Below are 21,590 nucleotides of genomic sequence, written 5' to 3' on the forward strand. Positions count from 1 at the left end.
TGTTGGCTTTTTTCCATAAAAGATGTCATGAAGCAGTTTTAGGAGAAAAGCTCAGTTTTTAATTCTTTATTTAATGGGGAGGGGGAATTTAATTCACCCTATTTCTTAAGAAAATATTTTCTTTTAGAAAAAGAAACAAGTTCACTTTATTTGTAAAAAAAAAAATCCTTTTGTCTTTAGTTGCTCGAGAGACGGGAAGTCTGATCATTTTTCGTAAACAAGACATTCAAAATGCATTTTTTTTCAAAGGTCACATTTTCTCACAGCCAATATTTTTCTTTTGCCAGGAAAAAAAAGTGTTTTAATGGCAAACGAAAGAAGCAGAGGACAAACAAACAGAAAGAGATTTGTTGCAAACTTGCGTCAGCTAAAATAATAATAATAATAATAATAATGAAAATGAATCGAGTTTGGAAAGAAAAGCCTTTGACGAATGCACTCAAGAGAACAAAATGTGCTCCGGCAGAAATACAATTTGTTTCTTGGAGGCCAAAAATATTCTTGACACGAGAAGAAGAAAAGTCGCTCTTGCTGCCGCGTTGCGTTTTTGTTGCGGCTGCCAGTCAAGACGCAAAAACGTGTTAGTTGTCGTCTGGCCTGTGTGTGGTCGTCGCGGCGACCCTAAAAAGTCGCCACAACGAGTAAGAAAAGCAAAGGCACGATTCGAAAAGATCTCTTGGTGAGCAAAAAGGCAAGGGTGAACTTGCTCAAAGTTTGTTTTTGTTGGATCACACGAGAGAGTCCAAGCCCTCAGGCGAGCCGTGGCCTCCCGGCAGCACGGGGGCGCCGTTGCGCTCCTGACCTGCGGCGCTCCTCCACCTCGGCCGGCGCTCTTCTTGGCCTCGGTCGTCGTCTTCCGCCGGCTCTTCTTCCCGCGGCTCGTCCAGCACGCTCAGCAAGGCCTCGTACAGGAACTCCAAGCCGTCCTGACCGCAAAACGCAAACACACAATTGCGCTCAAGCAAAGCCACGCCGCCGCTGATGGCGTTCGCACCTAACCAGCGCGTTGGCAAAACCTCGTCTGGTGGCTTGCTGAGGAAAAGTTGCATTTTGGACAAAATACTTGACATTTTTGTGTGTGTGATTAAAACAAATCACATTTGAAAAAAGTAGGTTTGCTGAAAAACAAAGCTGAATTTCTTGATTGAAAAAATACATTGAAAGATCTCATTTTTTAGGACATGAACAAAATATCGGTTTAAGAAATTTAAAAAGTGTTTTCTTTTTTGGAATTTCTTTAAAATTTGATTGTTTTTGCAACATTGCAAGATAAAGTATTTTTCAAAAATAGATCTTGTATTTTCAAAAGTTACTTTGCAATACCGGAAAAAAAATGTCAAATGTAAAAATCAACAAAGCAAGTTGCACAAAAAAATACAGCTGAGAAAAAAAGTATATATATTTTTTAAAAACATGAATTTAAAAAAATACTTTTTATTTGTTTCTAATCATTTTTATTTTAAAAAAAACATTCTATTTTTCATGAAAACACTTGCGAAAAGTCTTTCTTAAGGTTACAAACAACAGTATTTAAATAAAAAAAAAATGGATTTTTGTTGTTTCAAGTTTACAGGATAGCAAATTGTTTAATTGTTATATTTAAAAAAATAAATATTGAATTTTTGAGTGAAAATACAAGAAAATACAACTGAGAAAAGTATTTTTTCTTAATGAAACATTAAAAAATGAACACATTTCCAAAGTAGATAAAAAAATATAAAATAAAATAAATATATTAAGAATAATATTAATAATATAATATATTATTATTATTAACAATAATAATATAACATACATAATATAATAATAATATCCATCCATCTTAACCGCTTATTCCTCACAAGGGTCGCGGGGGTGCTGGAGCCTATCCCAGCTGGCTTCGGACAGTAGGCGGGGTCCACCCTCAACTGCTTGCCAGCCAATCGCAGATAATAATAAAATAATAGAATAAATCAATATTTAAAAAAAGTCTTTTTTTTAATGATATCATTATTTTTTTATTACATAATTATTTAAAATGATGTTTGTTTTAAAAAGTTATGTTAAAAACACATAAGGTTTTTTTGGATTGTAGATATGTAAAAAATGTAAGTAAAAAAAAGTCAAATGTTTTTGCAGTTAGTTTCCTTGCAATATTACGAGAAAAAAGTCTTTCTGAAGAAGTCGTGTTTGCCCCCCAAAATTTGTACATCAAAGAAGTCAAGGACTTGTTTGCGAAAAGCTCCGAAACGTCAACATGCTGCAAACCAAAGAAAAAGTGCGACCCAACGCGGCGTCATGTTGCAGACTCACGCGGGTTCGGAAGGTTCCAGGCCTGGCAAGGTTGGTCATCCTGGCCGCTCGGAAGACGTCGACCCGTCGTTGGTGGCGGAGCTGGCCAATCAGAGACGAGAGCGCGCAGAAGGTCCCGGTGGTGGCTCCGCCCACACTGCCGCGGCAAAAGAGAAAAATGGCAGCACGTTCTTCTCGGAAGGCGGCGGCGAGCGGACGGCGTACCGGTCCAGTAGCACGGTGGCGCCTTCCTTGGCGGATGTCTCGTCCTGGAGCAGCCGGACCAGCAGGAAGGTGTCGCTGATGGCGCCGTCGGGGTTGGGCCAGCGGGGGGCGCGGTATAGGCGGACCTCCACCACAAAGTCGTCCTGAAGGCAAACAAGACCGCTTTTGACTCTAACGTGCACAATTTTTTCCCCCTCCCCATTTTCATTGTGATCTCGCACCTGCACGGCGTGCACGGCCAAGTGGTGAACGACCAGCGCGTCCTCGTTGGCCAGGCAGATGACGTTCTCGCACGTTTGAGTGACAGTCAACGTCTCCCAGCTGATCGGCTCGCCTTTCCCGGGCCAGAAGACGCACGGCTCCGCCTCCTCCTCGTCATCCTGAGCGCAGACAACACGGCAACAAAAAGCCGCCGATTCATTTAAGATAATCAGTTTGTCGTAATTTGATGTGGCGTGAAAGTGTTGCGTGTCATGTGACCTGAGCGCACGCGGGTCCCGGCAGCGACACGATGACGCGCACGTTGTGCTCCCAAATCATCCTCCAGAAGTCCTTGACGGTGCCTGGCAAAGGATTCTGGGTAATGATGAACTCCTTGCTCTGCCTGTAGCCCTGCGAGCGCATCCGCGACAGGCAAACGCCAACAAGCCAATCAGCATGTGCGGCCTCGGTCACGTGATCAACACAAATCGGACTGGAAAGTAAAGCTGAGCTTCAAATTGATCATTTCTCACAATAAGTGTCAATATGCAACACTTGATTTGTTTTTATAAGTCTTTAAAACTTGACATTTTTATCCGATCATCTGTATGACGTTGCTAGGAAATCACAATGTCCCATCATCACAACTTCACAAGTTGAGGTGACAGTGGACAAGATGGTCCTCCATTGCTGGAGCTCTCCACGCGAGCCGGCCGGCGACACTTCCTTGTTCGCCGACCCGCTCACTTGAGTCCAGCCCAAGACACGCTTAGGACCGCCCCCTCATTTGAATAACATTTCGCCCCGACAGAGCGTCTGCTGCATGAAATAAATACATGTGACAACAGAGCCTTTTTATTGATTGATATTAAATTCTATTTATATATTTATTTTGGTATTTATTTCTGCATTTATTTTGATTTTTGCAATCGACTTTTTTATTTTGACTTGTATTCATTTATCTATGGATATATTATATTTATTTTAATTATATTTTTTATATCCGTCTTTATTTAAAAAATAGATATATTTATGGATATATATATTTCTGTTCCATTTTTAGTTATATTTTGTATTTAAATTTTGCATTATATTTTTTTATATCCATTTTTATTTGTACTTTTATTTTTAAATTTGAGCAGTTTCGGTCCTCGGAGCGTCAAAAGAAAAAGCCCGTTTATGCGGCCTTACCGCCACGTAGGACGCGTTGATGTAATCGGACGTCTCGCCTGCGCACGGCGACAAACGCACTCGCGACCTTTCCGCTGCAAAAACACACACAAAAGAACATCAAGCCAAACAGGAAGTAGAAAGTAAGCGTTAGCATCAGGCTCGCGGCCGCTAGCTCACCCGGCAGCAGCGAGCCACTTCGGTTCTTGTGGCGGTTGTCGTCGTGAAGAGCGGTCGCAAAGTCGCCGCCGTTTGTCGCTTCTGTGCTCAGCAGCTGCAAACGCAATGCTAACGTCAAGCTAACTTGTGCGTACGCATCATATGACCACTTCTTGTAATATTACAACTTCAGTTTCTTCAAAAAATGTATTTCTTGCAAACATAAGAAAAAAAGCAATCATAATATACGTAATAATAACACTAATATTTTTAACATTATTGTGGTAAAATATGACTTTTTTTTCCACTCTCTAAAAATACTGTTAATGTTAATGTTATAATCATCTTTCTCTTGGGAAAAATACGATTTTGTCTGAAAATATTAGTTAAAGAAAAAAAAATCAACTTTGAATATATTCTGTTATTTCAACGACTCTTCTCCTAAAAATAAAGCTGCAGTCGTGACTATTGCATTGCTTGCTAATTATTAACGTTTACTACAAAGAACGCGTTTCTGTCAAGCGGAGACATTTGATTGTCTTCCACCAGATGGCGCAACGTTCGCACGGGTGTCGTTCATTCAACACGACAAAAGCAAAGTCATTCATTTCCTTTGCGGTCATCGGAAACGTCGCCTCGGCTGGCGAGCGCCGTCTCCGAAACGGACTCGGAGGGCGCCGACGGGCCGCTTCACCTCCAGCTGTTGCTCCAGCGGCGTGCTGCCATCGCGCGACGGGGTCAGCAGACGCTCCACGTACGCGTGCAGCCGCGAGGACGCCACCTCCGTGTCCCCGCACAAAATGGCCTCCACCAAGGCGTCGTGGATGAACACGTACTGCTCCTGAAGGGGGAGGAGGGCGGCGGCGGGGTTACTAGAGTTCACGCTTGCCACAAAATCAACTCTGGAGCCTGAAATATTGGCGCCATGTTGCGTGTGGCAAAGCGGTGCCGCCGGAGAGACTGGAAAGAGAAGGAGGCGGCATGAAGGCGGAAGAAGGCGGGGAAACGAAAGGAACCAAAAAAGAAAAGTCCAGATGAGAAGATCGGAAGGCGGAAAGCTGACAAGGCGTAACGGCGACCTGCGTCTGGACCAGGTGGTTCCTCTGCGTGCGGATGTGTCTGAGGAATCCGTCCACGTCCACGCTGTCCTCGTGTCTCATCTGCCTCAGCATGCTGTCCAGCACCAAGTAGGCGCCCGTGCGGCCCGCGCCGGCGCTAAACGCACGAACAGGAAGTACACGCGGTGATGTCATCAACGTGCCACAAGCTCGAAATGCACGCGAACTGAGGAACGGCCACAGACTGAAAGCGGCTCACAATTTCAGCCTCATCATCCAATGTGTGATGTCATCCATGTGCGACACTTTGGAATGCACCGAACCACTCAAAAACGATTTGGGAGGACGGAATGAGGACCGATTCTCAACCAGGGTTATTATTATAGTTTTGGGATTTTCGTTTTGAAATTCGTTTTTTGACATTTTGTTTTCAGGGTGCTTCTGTTAGTTTTTATGAGTTATTTCATAAATGCTTCGTTTTAGTTCATTTCAGTATTAGTAAAAAATTGTCTGACTTGTGCTAATCGCATTTAAAATCATCCCCAAAGGCTCATGCATTAAATCAATTACCGAACACTAAAACAAAGGACATTTTCCACAATAAAGTTTTGGTTTGGCACTTAAATGCTCAATGACAATAAAGATTCCATTCGATTCTATTTTTGGAACGAGAGGAAAATCCCCATGAGGAAGTGAGGTCCGAGTGAGGACCGAGTGAGGACCGAGTGAGGACCGAGTGAGGACCGAGTGAGGACCGAGTGACGTGACCGCGGCCGTCCGAAGTGACAAACCTGCAGTGCACCAGCAGCGGGCCCATATCGGCGCTCCTGGCCCGCGAGGACTGCCATATGAAGCTGAGGAGCGGCAGGGCGTGGTCGGGCACGCCCATGTCGGGCCACTGCGTGTAGTGGTACTGCGTGACCACTCGCTCCTGGCCCCTCCTCCTCTGAGAACCCTGCTGCGGGACAGAAGGCGACCCATCAAAAAGATGGCAGAAATGGAGAGCCGCCAGCGATGGAGCGGACGGACGGACGGACGGACGGACGGACGGACGGACGGACGGACGGACGGACGGACGGACGGACGGACGGACGGACGGACGGACGGACGGACGGACGGACCTTTTTCACTTGCGTGTTGGTGACGGTGAAGGTCCGCTCAGTGTAGTGGGCCAGCTCTTGGATGCTCTTGAGCGCCACCACCAGGCCAGCGTAGTCCTCGTGCATGTCAGTGGGCCAGTACCGGTCGCACTTCCTCTGAGGACGTGCACAGAACGCAACACACGATGACTTCCTGCTACGGGCGATGATGACGATCCCAGTCAAGGTTGAAAGCTCAAGTCCAGCTCAAGTCTTAACCTTCAAGTCTAAAGTACATTAAATAAAAGAAAACTTATTCTCAATCTCAAGCAAGTCTCAAGACAATGTTCAAATCTCATCGTGACCTTTTAGTCTCAAGTCTTTTTAAAGTAATAATTAAATAAATCTCATGTCCAAGCCTTCAAGTCGAGTGTCAAGTAAATGTCAAGTTTGAACTTTCAACTCTCAAGCAAATTTTAATGTTCAAATCTCAACTCGTCAAGTCTTAATGTTCAAGCCCAATTTTTGTTGTCATTTTTTCTGTAATCAAGTCTGTCGAGTCATCACGTCGTAAGTCAATTCAAGTCCTGAATCTTTCAAGCGGCGTGAGTCTCAAGCCTTTGAGTTTTTGTGACACGAGCTCCAAACTGGCCCTCAAATCAAACGTGGCGGACTGGCGGCAACATTGGCGGCAACGTTGGCGGCAACGTTGGCGGCAACATTGGCGGCAACTTTGGCGGAAACGTTGGCGGCAACGTTGGCGGCAACGTTGGCGGCAACATCGGCGGCAACATCGGCGGCAACATCGGCGGCAACGTCGGCGGCAACGTCGGCGGCAACGTCGGCGGCAACGTTGGCGGCGACATCGGCGGCGACATTGGCGGCAACATTGGCGGCCACTCACGCGTCCGTTCTCCAGCAGGTTGGTGATCATCACGATGACGCCCACGTTCTGTTCCCAGATCATCCGCCAGAAGTCGTCGGTGCTGGACTTGAGCGGACCCTGAGCCGCGATGTACGCGCGACGCATCTTGTAACCCTGAAACACAAAATCTTTTGCCGACTGACTCCTCAAGCCAAACCTTCATCTGCTTTCTCAGCCGGCCATCTTTTGGTTTAATCTTGATAACGGACTCGCTAAGAGACTAAGTGACTGGGGCTTAACTAACGGACTAACAAACTTATTAACAGACTGGGTGACCAACTAAATTAGTGATTAACCAACTCACTGGCTTACTGTCTAACAGAACAGAACTAACTTACTGATTTATTAACTGGCTAACTACTGAATGAAAATACTAACAAACTAAGTGGACAAGCAATCAACTAACTTACTGACAAACACATTCATTTAAAAATGCTAAATAATGAGCTGATTTAGAAGCAACTCACTGACTAACTAACTTCAACTTCAACTCAAATGACTGATTAATGACTTAGCTGAGCCAACTGACCGACTGGTTAACTTACTGATTACCGATCACTGATGGACTAGCTAACTATCCTAATGACTATCTAATTGATAGTGTGTGAGAAACTAGTGACTAACACACCAATGACCTCATTGATGAATTAACAGCAAACCGGCTTACACCTAACTGATTTACAAATAGACTAACTCAACAACTAACTCACTTGGTGAGCTCATGAACGCAACAAACTATCGAACTAATAGCAGGACTCAACGACTTACAAACTGTCTGACCTGCTAACCAACGAGCCACCTAACTGACTGACTATGACCAACACCCGATTGACTGACTAAGCGACAGTCCCGACAAACCTAGTGACCTTCTTAACTACCTACAAGAGCGACCAACCTTTACCTCACTAGCCGACCGACTCAACTGATGCCAAATCGGAAGCGCACGACGAGAAGAAGATGAGCAAAGGTCAGCGTTTGGGATTTCAACGCAAGCCGGCCAACGCCAAGTCTTGACTTTGACGAGAGACACAAAAGTGGAGAAAAGCGCCCGAGCGTCTCACGTACGTCCACAAAGTTGGCGTTGATGTAATCTCGAGCGCCGCCGTCCCGGTCGGTCGCGGGCGTCGAAAGGCGCACTCGACTGTGATCGACTGAAACGGAACAAAAACAACACAAATGTGTCAACATCGGAAAAAAAGAAAAAACCTCAAGCATTTGATGAAGGATGAAAGTGCTGGTTGCTTGTTGCTGGTTGCTGGTTGCTACGGTAACGCTCACGCACTTCCGTGGGCCGCAAATCTCATCCGGAATTCTACTTTTCATTAGGAGAGTTTGTCATTTCACTTTTAAATTCATTTGAATAAAGGATTGCCGTCAAGTCCCACATATTTATGTTCATTTTAAATTTCATGACATTTCATTTTTTATTAAAATTTCTTTGATTTCATTAAAAAAAACTCAAGTAAAATTGCAATTACAAAAAAGCCTGAATCTTTTTTTATTTTATTTTTGTAATTTAATTCATAAGTACTTAAAGGTTAAAAAAAATTAATAATAATAAAAAAAGAGTCCCTGTAAGCTTTTTAGCACATCTCATAGAATGCTTTCGTAATTTAATTGTACATACAAAAATTTTACTTAAAACAGAAAGGATTTTTTATAATTATTTCATAATTACATTTTATTTAAATTTCATATCATTTGAGTTGAGTTGAATTTTGTTTGACTGATAGGGTTGTTTTTTTAAGTTATTTTGAAATGTAATTATACCACAATTAATCATAATGAAATTAAATTTGAGAAGAAGAATATATGTGTCATTTGAATTTCAAATTCATTTAAAATGAAATCAAAATTTTAAAAAAAAAGGGGGGTGGGGGGGAATAAAAGGTTGCTATGTTAGCTCCAGAAGGCAGGATGATGTTTCAATGTTTCATTTTGTAATTTGAATTAAAAGGAAATCAAGTTGGAAGAAGAAGAAAAAAGAAAAATGTGTTGTCCCAACTGACAAGCGAGGATGTTGCTGTATCGGTTCTTGCTCCTGTTGTCGGGATGGTTGGACGTCTCCGAGGTCATCGTCACGTCTGGCGTGCACGACTGCACTTCCTTCCGCACGCACACACACACACACACACACACACACACACAAATTCCCAAAGTGAACCCTGCTGTTACATGCCAAAATGTTCAATGCTTGAAGTATATAAAAATTCAAAATATGTTCAAAACAATTCCATAAAAAGAAGTATGCAAAACAGGCCAGCGTCGTTTTTGTAAAAAACTTTAAAAATATTGTTAGAATCTCGGTTTCAGAAGGCAACAATGAGGTCATGTGGCAAGACAGACAAACAAGATGGCGGCAGACACACACACGCACAAGCAAACGGTCGCCAGGAGGGGGCGTCTTACCTCATAGCTCTCTTTTAGCAGCTAGCCGGGAGGAGGAAGATTTGGGAGCAGGGGAGCGGTGGGGGCATTTCCATGACAACACAAGAACGACAATCAACGTTGACGTGAGGACCAACAACAACGCACTCCATCGATCGATGATTGCTCGCCAGCATTTTTTTTTTTTGCCATCCCACTGCAGCAACTTTACAAACGTTGGACAAATGATCCGCTTGCTCGCTAAGAAAAAGCCACTTGGAATCTTTTGACCTGAGGTATGTGCACCCAAGCAGCAAATATTTGGCAAAACTTGGCAAAGAGCAGAATTGTTGTATGTTTAACAAAATGTAAAAAAAAAAAATTTGGGGCTCATTTCATTACATTTTTGGGGAAAAGATTTCTTTCTTTTCCAATAAATTCCCGGAAACATGTGACATTCTTTATATGTTACAAAACTCTTTTTTTTTTCAGCAGTATATGTCTTTTTTTTTCTGAAAATTGACATTTTCAGAACCATTCAATGTTTTTGGCGGGCGAAAATTTACACTAAAATAAAGTGTGTGTAAAAAAAAATAAAAATAAATCTGAAATACATGGCTTTTATGGAACTGCTAAATATAAAACTTGAAAAAATATATATGTGACTTATACAGAATTACACGATTCATTTTGCGTAACTATCCAAAGTTTGGGGAAATATAGCACTTTTCTGAACATATATTTTTTTCTTGAAAAAAATGGAAATATACAACAGTATCGGGGAGGAATTTGCTACTGCACATTTTTAAATCGTAAATCAGTTTTTTTTACATGAAATAGTTTTTTTGTCTGAAATACGACTTACATTATAAACAAGCTAACTTCTTAAAAGAAAAAATTACACAGTATGCTACTTTATTTTTAAAATATAACTTTTATAGAAATGCGCTACCCATTTTCTAGAACTATACAACTATATTTGAAAACATTCAACGTAGTTACCAGATCGTATAAATCCATTTTTATGAAACCATGCAACATTTTTTTTTAACTATATTTGAAAAATCTGAAACTGTTTTTCAAAAAAAAAAAAAAACTCTTTCGGAAATTTGTGTCAATCTTGCACAATTTTCGATTGTAGCATCAATGACTTGTGGGCATTTTCAAGCGACACACACGATGAACAAAAGCACAACGCATGCTGTTGTGCGCGCGCACGCACGCACACACGCACGCGCGCACGCACACACGCGCACCTTACCTGCAGAAAAGCAAGAAAGAGAAAGTTTGCAGGCACCTGAAAGTTGCGCTGAAATCCGTTGGTTCGGTGAAGCTCGGCGACGTGTCGGACGAAATCTTGGACCGGAAGTGCGGCTTTTTCGTCTGGAAGGCAAAACCAAGCGCAAGTGAAACATCTTTCGGAGGACTTTCACTTTAGCGGAATTGGCGGAGAATCGGCGCCAAGGTTACCGGATGCGAAGGCGGTTGTGTCGGCGTCGCGGGCGGACGCGCTTTCGTCCACGTAGAAATGCGCCGTCTGGAAACACAACCTGAGGGACAAAAGTGGCCCAACTTCACGACAGGCCTTTTTTTGATGATGGGAATAAAGTCATTTTCTCACAAAAAAGTTGTCATCTTTACAATAACAAAGATGTCGTTTGTTGCAATTTGATCTGAATAAAGTTCTATTTTTACGAGAGAAAAAGTCATTCTCAAACGTTCTGGTATTTCATACAGCAGCTTAAAAAAAAGGTTAAGGCTTATAGTTTTTTGTGGGACTAATCATGATAAACATGCCTACCAAATTTGACGTTTCAAAGTGAAACTAAATTTGGGGGCTGAATTCTTTTCAATAATTTCAGGGTGTAAAGAAACCTGAAAATGATTCCAAAAACCCTCATTTCAAACCAACATGGCTGACTTCCTGTGCCTTTTCAAGGATGGGTCCCTGAGACTTTTTTGTGGGTCTGCTCATGATCAACGTGCCGACCCAATTCCATGTTGCTGAGTGAAACCGTTTTGGGGGGAGGAATGGTAGGAAGCAGAAGCTGACCTCCAGTAGAGGAGGATGCCGATGAGGACGACGAGTCCGAGAGCCGTGAGCGTGGAGATGACGGCCAGCGGGACCAGCGCTTTCCTCTCGCCGTCCCCGACGGAGCCCACGCGAGACTCGTGGCTGCTGTTGCTCACGTCTGCACACACGCACGTCGTGGTTACGGGAGAAGCCGACGCACGCGCTTCCAGAAGGCCAGGATGCGAGGCCGTCGGGTCGCCAGGCTCCTCCCCCTTGCCTCTCACGGGGTTGCAGCGAAAAGTGTCAAAAGTGTGAACGCACGACGGCGAGCGACGGCGAAGAAAATGATCACCACAAGAAAGATCGTGACTCCAAGAGAAGAAGTTTGTTATGAGAAAATCAATAAGTCAAGGACTAGATGATGATGATGATGATGAAGATGACAGCCTGCCTGGCAAACGGGATTTTTCTGAATGCTTCAAACCTGATTCTAAGCTTGCAAATTAGAACTTACAATGGAAAAAAATGAATGAAAACAGGACGGCTAATTGATGAAAAACACAATTTGTCAACATGATGGAAATTGAAGGGGACTTTGAGCAACTTTGAGCGTGCTTTGCTGACCTCTGGTGGCCACAAAAGACAACGCAAGTTGGGTGTTTTAGTTGTAGATTTGCTGATGGATGTAGTTGATCATCTTTTGAACTTTTTGACAGCTTTTTTCCCCGTTTATAGTGCTATGATATCGTATGTTATGGATTTCATTTATGATATATCCTTCATTGCTGTGGGTTCCAATATTTGCTATTGAATAACTCAAGCTAGTTTGGTTTCCATCCATCCAGTTTTATTCACATTTCCAAGAAATGCAAAAAATAAAACTGAATGGAAACGGCGCAAATTAAAAAAAGCCGCAACGTTTTTTTTACATTTAGAGGGAGTGGATTGAAAAAAGGAAAATGCAAATTTTGGCGATGGAAACAGCTTTAGCGAATAACCGCTGGCAAGACCGGATATGATGAGAAGGACAAAATCAAAGTCATACGACGTCATCGCACGGCGCAGTGGCTTCCTGGTCTTCTTCTTCTTCTTTTAAATGAGTGGTGGACCACATCTCTATGGTGTACAGCGACACCGAAAGCGGCGGAGTCGTCTCTCAATATTCGCAAAACAACAACGGATGGAAACGGGCAGAAGTCGCATGTCCGTTTTGCGCAGTTTCGGTAAATTTGCTTAAAAATTCGAAACAATTGAATGGAAACCTGACTACTATTAAATCTATATTTTGTATGTGTGATTCTACTCTAGTGGTGGTTTTCTGGTACTACAACAAGTCTGACAATGATCTTTCCAAATGCATGCATTTTTGATGAATGATGGAATGTTTCCCTAAGTCACTCTAAAATGTATTTGCTTTCACATGCATGAAGACTTTGACTGGCGGCCGTCGGCATGACGTCAGCGGTCTCGGGTACGACCGACGCCCGATTTCTCCCGCGGGCGTGGGCGTGGTTACCTGCCACTGGTTCCGAGTCCTGCTGCGTTCGCTCAGGAATCCTGAAGTCCGAGGAGGTGTCGTTGTCGTAAAGGTTCTCGGCCTGACCCGAGCCGCTGTCCTCTGTGGGGGTGGGTGAGGGGACCGCAGGTGCGCTCGGCGAAGCGGCGCCCGCTCGCCCGGATCCGGCAGAACTCCCGCTCTCGCTGTCAAAATAGAACGCTGAGGAGCGGTCGTCCAAATCCACGGGCGGTCGTCCATAGTCCAAAGTGGCGGAAGGAGCGTCGGCGGAGTGAGGAAGGGTGCTCTCGACCGAGGCCGACACCTGGACGCCATCCCGCTCCTGATCCACGTCAGACCCCGAGACGCCATTACTGGGGTCTGCGGAGGTGGGCGTCGTGAGGATGGGAGCTAGCGATGGCTCGGACGCGGCACTGTGAGTGGCCGGAGGGGAGGCGGGCGTTGGCGAGGAGGGCGAGAGCAAAACCACCAAGTCACCAGAAGCCGCCACAGAAAAAGAACTGACAAGGACACCCAAAGAACTCGCAAAGAGATCCACATCAACACCCGAGGTTGAGGCCCCAAGGGGGACGGGGGGCGAGGAGTGGGGCCAGGACACCGAAGGCTCCAGGGAGCAACCGCATATGGTGTCCGAGAAGCCGCCATCACCAACCTCAGGCAGGAAGGAGTCTGGCGTACTTCCGGTCCCATAGCCCAAGAGCTCAACTTCGTTAGAGAACGACGGCGTCAGACCCGGAGTGGCAGCAGAACGCGGGAAGTCGCTAGTGAAGAGAACCGATGGCCGCAAGGTGGGGCTGAAGGACAGAGACACCTCGGAGAGGGACACGCCCCATTCCGACACCTCGACGGGGTCACCAGAAGAAAAAGACGCCAAGTCGTCAGCAAAAGAGAGAGTGGGACGAAAAGTGGGGTCTTGGCGAGGAATCGGGGCGGTGCCAGCACCCAGGGTGGCGCTGAGGGACAGCGAGACCTCTGGAAGGGATGCCCCCAATTCCACCACCTCGCCGTCGTCACCCGAAGAGAAAGACGCCAAGTCGTCAGCGACAGAAGTGGCAGGGTGAGGGTTGGGAGAAGCAGGGATTCGGCCAGGCAGCAGCGGGGCGGAGTCCAGGGAGGAGGGAGGGGTCAGCTCATGCAAGCGGGTTGAGGGGACAGGTCGGGGACTGGGGTGGGGGTCTGTGACATCATACAGAAGGGAAGGAGGGGGGAGGACAGACATGCGCTCACCCGTCGAGAGCGGCGGCGTGCTCTGCAAAAGAACGCCGCTGCGCCACACCCAAGTGCTTGCGGTTGAAAAATGAGGTATGCTGGGAGTTGAAGGCCCTCGCAGAAGAGAGTCCCCGGGGGGCCCAACCTGGACCTGTACCCCATCTTCGTCAGGTCGTCCATTTTTATCGTCGGCTTCGGGTCTGGTTGGACCTTCGTATGGGTCGATGTGGACGGATGATGGTGTGATCAACTGGTCGCTAAGATGGGTCAGGTTCGTGGTCGGATTCTTGGCTTTGGTCTCGGTTGTAGTCTTGTTCAGTGGTCGAGTCTTGGTTGTGGTTTTGTTCATTGGCTGCTTTGAAGTTGACAACTTGTTTGTGGTTGTATTTGTAGACACATTTGTGGTCTTGTTCATGATCTCGGTTGCGATCTTGGTATTCGTGGTCTCAGTTTTGTTGGTTGGCGGCGTCAAAGTCGTCGTCTTGTTTGCGTTTGGGTTTGTCGTCATTTCCATCGTCATATTCATGATGGTCTTGTTCGTGGTGTTGGTCAACAGCCCGGTCATCGTCACGGTTTGGTTCGTTGGCAGGGTCCTGGTTGTGGTCTTGTTTGCGGTCGGGTTTCTCGTCAGTTCCATCGTCGTATTCATGGTTGTGGTCTTGTTCAGTGGCCTGGTCATGCTAGTGGTTTTGTTTGATGGCGGGGTCCTGGTCGTGGTGTTTTTTGTGGTTGCCGGCATTTTCTTAGTCATGTTTGAAGTCGTGCTTGTGGTCACTGTGGTCTTATTCGTAGTCACGGTCTTGTTTGCGGTAAAATATGGAGTCCTTTCCCTTGCCGTGGTGATGGTGGCGGTCATGGTCTTGCTCGAGGCTGAAGTTGTGCTGATGGTGCCGTTTAAGGGTAGACCGTTAGCACCGTTCATCCAAGAACTGCTTACTGTCGGCACTGTCAAGTTCAGGTCGGCTTGAGTGTTTTCCGAGGACTTTGGCTTGACTCCGCCTTGGCGGTCTTGTGTGTTTGCATACAGAGGAGCGGTGGAGGCCTCTGGTGGCCGACTGGAGGAAGTGCGCCGGGAAGAGGTTGCAGCAACGGTCGTTGACTCTGTCTCGGTGGCCGCGACGCCTTGTTGCGGCGGGCGCCGAGGTGGTCCCGAAGTTGAGCTTGCGGGCGCTTTTGTGGGAATCCCCGCTTGATGGTAATCTTCCGTTTGCGCAGATTCATCTGACGATGGATCTGGTGGGGAGTTCTCCTCCTAGTGGCAAGAAATCATATTCAATCGTTAGGAAGGGAACATTTTTCCCATTAGCATCTTTTAAATTCACTTGAATTTGATACATTTGCTAAATGTAACGAGCCAAAATCCCCCTTCAGGGATCATCATCAGTAAAGTAGATTTCATTGCTTGTGATTTGATTGGAATCACACCTCGGCGCCGTTTAAAACTCGATAAGCGGTTCTCGAATGTCGTTTTCCAAAATTGGACGCTTTTGCAATTAAAATGAGCATCAGCCATTTGCGGGCATTCGGGTCCTGCGGAGGTCCACTCGAGTGCCTTCAAGTTGAATTGAAAGATGAATTCAAGAAATAATCATTTCTTACCTCATAATCAAATTCAATCGAATCCGGGATCAGGATATTTCCTGCAAGAAGAACACAGATTGAAAAGCAAATGAGTTGAAACAAACAAAAAGTATTCGTTAAGTTCAAAGGAAATCATTTGCCGTGAGGCGGGAAAGACAAACTGATTTTGGAGGAGAAACGCCAAGAACGCCATCCGCAAAGATTGCACTCTTGTTTTTCTCCTTCCATCCAAAATGTGTCGGCAGCCCGGAAGTGCCAATCGGGAGGAAACACTTTGGACCGGGTTGTGTCGTTTGGACGCTTTGCAAAAGTCCTTTGAATGCGTCGACAAATGCCAGAAGCGGCTTTTTGCACGACAACGCCGCCGGCTGATGCTACAATTGCGGATTTGCAAGTCGATGCACCGCGGCATTATGGGAAAAAAGAGGTTTTGACCGTTTGGCCTACATTTGACTCATAAGTTGCAACCACTTGGTCCAGATGTTCGACTCGGAACCAAAATGTTTGAAAGACTTTAGCAAGACGTTCAAACCATTTGACCGAAACATTTGAACTTTTACCATTTAAGCAAAGAAGTTCAAGCAATTTTAAAATACATTTGGATGAGTTTGCGGTACGTTCGAACAACTTGCTCAAGACGTTCCGACGAAATGTTTGAAAAACGTTATCAAGACGTCGGAACACGTTTTTAAATGACTTTAAGAAGACATTCAAACCACTTCATCAATACGTTCAAATGACTTTGCAGAACCTTCCAACAACGTAGACCAGTTCAAATTGGCAAAAAAAAAGCGGCAAGGAAGAAGCTTTCACAACAAGACAAGTTGCCCTCACTCAACTTTTGCGGTTTCCCTCGACCGTCAGGATGACTGACAATCACAAACACACGCACAAAAAAGGTCAGCGCAATCGTCCGAAAAGAAATGTTCGACTTGGATACGAATAGCAGGAAAGTGAAGAAGGAAACGTTCCCATGCTATCAAAAGCTGAAAGGACAACATCATGCCAGGATTGGCCAACACGGGTGCGAAAACACCAAAGCGCATTTGCAGTCGATGCGTTGGCGCTCGGTCCTCCTCCACGGCTCGGCCGCACGTTTGGACTCCGCCCGTCTGCCGCCACGCAGGCGGAAAACAAACGCGCACCAAAAAAAAAGGCGCTTTCTGCAAATGCGGCCGGTGGGCAAAAGGGGGCGGGGCTTGCTTCTTACCTGTTCTGTGGCACGGTTGAAACGGCTTTGCGAAGCGTGAAGTGACGTTTACAAGTTGATCAAAGGGAGAAAACAAGTGATGACTTGGGATCGATTTCAGGAAGTCGCAAGTCATGCATCGAAATGAACACGACTGATGCAGACAAAATCATTTGCAATAAATTAGAATGTCGCGTCATTTTAAAAAGTGCAATCCTTCATTATTGGAATTGGGCGACAATAACAATAATAATAATGATAATAATACAACAAAACAAGAAAAAAGACTTCATTTTGGCCAAATTAAAGCTCAGGTGTAATTGTCGTGCATAATCACATGAATCTGACATTCTGGCATAGTCTTTTTTTCTTTTCTTTTCTTTTTAATGAAGCCATATTTTTTCCAAAATAAAAGGCCTAATATTGGGCAAATAAAGTTACATTTTTGGAATTCACTTGTTAAAATGTGATGTTATTCAACTTTGACTTTAACATGATGGATCTCACTCTGCTTCGTCTGTCCTTCCTTCCTTTCTTTAGTCTTTCCTTTGGTCTCTTGAGGTCTCCCTAATTGGTTGAAGTTGAGATGTTTCTGGGGTTGGTGAAAGATTTTGGTCGGTAACCCGCTGGGTCGTAGGTGATGTCTGGTCGCTGCTGGATTTGACTTTTCTTTGATCCTTCCTCGGGTCTACGGACAACTTCGCGACTCTAGCGGGATTCTGAAGTATTCGGTTTAGGTGAGCAGTATGGGATTTTTAAAAGGTTTTTAATGAGCACACACACAACCCGCACATAAAAAAAAAAAAAATAAAATATTAGCACTTTATCTTGGAGAAATCAAACTTGAGCTTCGTAAGATTTTTATATTGACAAAGTCCTTTGTTGCTGATTTCAAAGGTTACAACATTTTTGTGAAAAAACAACAACAACTTTATTGTCATAACTTCACAACTTTTTTATGTATAAATGACTACGTTTGTTACACCATGACAACATTTTCACCGACAACACTTAAATTGGAGGCTTCGACTACAGTAGTTTATTTTGCATCAGGATTACAAAGGGGGCCCTTTGAAAACATTATTTTAAAAAAGTCTAAATGATTGAAAATCATTCATTTAAATTAAATGCCATTGTCTTTGTTTTCTTTTTTTTTAATGAAAAAAATCTGATTGATTGTTTAGAAAGCCAAGTAAAAAAAGATTGCAATTGGATTTACAGTCACTTCAATTAAATAAACAAGTGGCAGATTTAGATCGATACAAAGTAACAAGTATTGTTTTTATTTTGTTTGTACAGTATTCGATTGAAATGGTCTGTGTGTATTATGCTGCCCCCTGTTGGTCTGGGGTGTGAAATTAATGTTCCACAAGGTGCATTCAAGAGCTTGTGTTATTGTTTTATCAAGTGTGTGTGTGTGTGTTTGTGTGTGTGCGTGTCACATGAAGCTACAAGCTAACAGTGGTCTTACTGTGAGCAGTACACGAAAAAAAGATGGCGACGACGACGACGAGTGTCTCGGAGGAGGATGAAGAAGAAGAAGAGAAAGTGGTGACAAAAGAAGATGAACGTTGAAACAAAAAGTCAACATTGAGAATGAAGAGAACGAAAAACAATCGGGTATGATGAGTGACACTGAAGCACAGGACAGCTAACGACACGGCGACCTTGATTTAGCAATTCCTCTTTTCAAATTCTTCATTATATTTGGACACAAAATATTATTATTATTTTTTTTTTTTTAAACAACTTGCTCCAAAGTAACCCAAATTGGGTACGATAGCTAACCCAGTTCAAAAGCAATGCTCGGTTGGGTTATTTATAGCCACCCAGCACGTTGGGTTGAGGATGCAACCCGGCAGCAAAGTGGCTCAAGATTTTTCATCCAACAAGAAGGAAAACGTACGAAGCTTTCAACAAATGACTTTCCAGGTTAGCAAGCGGCTGAGCTTCAAAATGATTGCACTCATTTCATGAGCAACAAAAAGAAAACTTAGCAAGTCACTTGCACGATATGTCTGGAAAGTCCAAGCTCGGGATAGACCGATTATGGTCCGGGTGCCGATTTTCGTCAAAATGCCTTTTTACAAATCCCAAGGCTGATAAAGCCGGCCTTTCTCTCGCTGAGCGACGAATGCTTGCGAACGTAGCAAATTCAGGGTTTTCATCAGGATTTGGAAGATGTTCACAAACCAGTTTTACTTGCCGCAAAGACATTTGGAACATATTCAGACCGTTTTTCGCTGTCTGCAAAGATCTTTTGCCAACCCTGACCAAAACCCCAAATGAGCTGCCAGCTCGTTCGCAATTTTGCCGGCATTTGTCAATCGGTGATTTATGGATTTATTTGAATTTCCACTTCATGAAAGCTGATACTGACACTGGGAACTGCCCACACTTTTTATTATTAAAATATTTAAAAAATAGTTCAATAAAATGAACAAATGATGTTGACATTTTGGAAAACTATTTACAGTGCAAAACTTTAATGAACTATTTACTTGCTTATTTTTTAAATTGAGCTCAACACGTGCTGACGATGAAGTTTTGTTATTTTTAAACAAAGCGATCTATTCTTAATATGTTAAAAAAACGAAAGAAAAAGTAAGTCAAGGTAGCGCCGTGTTACATTTGAAACGGATGTAAAACTGTTACACGTTGATGGTCCGTTTCGTAAACGCCGCCCGGTCATGTGGCGAGCGTGACAACGGGGCGCTCGCTCTTACCGGGGCTGTCGGCGGGCACGTCGAACGTCAGGGGGTCGCTGGCGCGGCCGCGAAGGCCGTTGGCGCACACCGCCACCACCTGCACCACGTAGCTGCGGTTGGCCGTCAGATCATCCAGGATGGCGCCCTGGGGGGGAAGGGGGGGGCGTGGCTTCATCAAAATAGTCTCATAGTCACTTCATGCTTCAAAATCTGCATAATCTGCCAGAATTGCCTTTAATGAAACGTTTCAGGAATTGCGCTTTGTCGAGAGTCAACGTGCGACAAATGAGGTCATTTCTTGCTGACTGGCCACAAACTAAAACACAAGACTCGATTCGACTTTCTGGAATGGCTTCTCGAGACTATTTTGTGGGTATCAAAGTTCATGTTGGGGTTTGGGGGGGCGGGGCTGAATGTTCCAAACTTTCCCGCAAGTTCGACTCAAATGGCCACTCCAAAGCAAGATGGCGGACTTTTTGCCATCGTAGCTTCTTGCGACTTTTTGCTCTTTTTCCTCATGATGAGCGAGTCCACCAAATGACATGTTGCCAAGTGGAAGCGCCTTCGCAAGCGCAATTTTCAAAAGGCAGCTTGGAAGCAAAATGGCTGACTTTTTGCCGGCTTGAATTATGGACCAAATTTGACGGCGATAAATAAAAGTGGCTTTGAAGGGTGAATTTCCAGAAGAATTCCACACGAAGGGCAAGCATGGAAACGACCACCAAAATGTGAAACATTTTTCCGGGTCTCGTCGGACTCCCGGTGGACAAAACGTGCTGTTCTTTTTTCATTCCTAACCTCAACGGCGCTATTGGAGAATGCGTTTTTGTGACCCGAGGCCGCCGCGCGGAGCTCACCACATCCTGGTCTCCGTCGGTCAGATACTCAAAGGGCGCGGCGTCCTGCGTGTCGGCCATCTTGTAGCCGACCGAGTACTTCTCGATGGCGGAGTCGTAGACGGCCCGCGGCCGCTCCCACGTGACCATCAGGCTGCTGGCGTTGAAGGCCGCCACCTCCAAGTTCTCCGGCTCCGAGCTGCACACTGACCCAAACATCGGCAACGTCCGTCAATCACCGCATTTGTACTCGAGTACACTTTTGGGATACTCTGACCGCATTTCATTGCCAGCCCGTCAACAGTTGGAATTTGGCATGTACAAGTATGTCCACCTACAACCACTAGAGGGCAGAGTGACGCAAATGTTGCTCTTTTCAACTAACCGTTGCTTGCGTGAGAACTTGAATTGTGACATTTGCATCACAAACTAGTACGAAAAAAGACTCCATCTAAATGGATGACTGACAAATGTAGCAAGAGCAGAAACTATAAGTATTCGTACTTGGTTCCTTGCCGCCGCTGCTCTGGACCCCCCCGGCACCCGCCGGTGCCACTAATGACCGATTGATTGTGCGTTTGTGTGTCATGTGGCTTGATTTGGCTAATTAGAAATGATCGAGCAGCAGGAAACGTCGATGTTTTGGCCGCGCAACTTCCTCTTTCCTTCCGCTGCCTCCGGGATTCCATTCGGGTCAGCCGGCTTCCAATCGGGTCAGCCGGCTTCCATTCGGGTCAGCCGGCTTCCATTCGGGTCAGCCGGCTTCCATTCGGGTCATGGCGGCTTTCACGCAACTTTCCATTCGGGATGTAACGATATCCAGACACGATACGATTAACATCACAGCAGAGATGTTGAAAAATATTTGCTCATATGACCGATTTATAAGAGTGATAACATAAACATTCCTAATTCAAATTCAACGGCATTAACAAACTAACCACCAGAGGGTGCTAAAACGGTACCTGACTTTTTTAACAGATGCGCCGCTTTGAATATTGCGACATGACGACGACGATGTCGTGTCCATTTTGTTATCGTTACATCCCTACGTTCCATTTGGCTTCATTGATGTTCTTTGG

General features: G+C 44.9%; 1 protein-coding gene across 4 annotated transcripts in view; it reads right to left on the reverse strand.

Annotated features, from left to right (window-relative positions):
- Nucleotides 1-36: 36 nt before the first annotated feature.
- Nucleotides 37-21,590, reverse strand: part of LOC144053162 (receptor-type tyrosine-protein phosphatase zeta-like) — a 45,737-nt gene continuing 24,183 nt past the window's right edge. The window contains exons 9-30 of one of the 4 annotated variants that reach the window (XM_077567284.1): nucleotides 20,530-20,714; nucleotides 19,691-19,817; nucleotides 15,794-15,834; nucleotides 12,986-15,446; nucleotides 11,509-11,647; nucleotides 10,926-11,005; nucleotides 10,753-10,838; nucleotides 9,498-9,518; nucleotides 9,098-9,194; nucleotides 8,154-8,239; nucleotides 7,068-7,202; nucleotides 6,206-6,340; nucleotides 5,876-6,039; nucleotides 5,106-5,241; nucleotides 4,721-4,867; nucleotides 4,048-4,141; nucleotides 3,889-3,962; nucleotides 2,977-3,108; nucleotides 2,718-2,876; nucleotides 2,497-2,639; nucleotides 2,293-2,428; nucleotides 37-926 (exon numbers count right to left, since the gene is read on the reverse strand). In XM_077567284.1, the coding sequence (XP_077423410.1) occupies nucleotides 729-926; nucleotides 2,293-2,428; nucleotides 2,497-2,639; nucleotides 2,718-2,876; nucleotides 2,977-3,108; nucleotides 3,889-3,962; nucleotides 4,048-4,141; nucleotides 4,721-4,867; nucleotides 5,106-5,241; nucleotides 5,876-6,039; nucleotides 6,206-6,340; nucleotides 7,068-7,202; nucleotides 8,154-8,239; nucleotides 9,098-9,194; nucleotides 9,498-9,518; nucleotides 10,753-10,838; nucleotides 10,926-11,005; nucleotides 11,509-11,647; nucleotides 12,986-15,446; nucleotides 15,794-15,834; nucleotides 19,691-19,817; nucleotides 20,530-20,714 (4,976 nt within the window). In that variant the 3' untranslated portion in view covers nucleotides 37-728. Of the gene's footprint in view, nucleotides 927-2,292; nucleotides 2,429-2,496; nucleotides 2,640-2,717; nucleotides 2,877-2,976; nucleotides 3,109-3,888; nucleotides 3,963-4,047; nucleotides 4,142-4,720; nucleotides 4,868-5,105; nucleotides 5,242-5,875; nucleotides 6,043-6,205; nucleotides 6,341-7,067; nucleotides 7,203-8,153; nucleotides 8,240-9,097; nucleotides 9,195-9,497; nucleotides 9,519-10,752; nucleotides 10,839-10,925; nucleotides 11,006-11,508; nucleotides 11,648-12,985; nucleotides 15,447-15,793; nucleotides 15,835-19,690; nucleotides 19,818-20,529; nucleotides 20,715-21,590 lie in introns of all 4 variants that reach the window. The other 3 variants (XM_077567283.1, XM_077567286.1, XM_077567285.1) reach the window with 3 other exon arrangements.

This window comes from Vanacampus margaritifer, chromosome 6 (assembly GCF_051991255.1).
Source record: "Vanacampus margaritifer isolate UIUO_Vmar chromosome 6, RoL_Vmar_1.0, whole genome shotgun sequence".
Classification (NCBI taxonomy): domain Eukaryota; kingdom Metazoa; phylum Chordata; class Actinopteri; order Syngnathiformes; family Syngnathidae; genus Vanacampus; species Vanacampus margaritifer.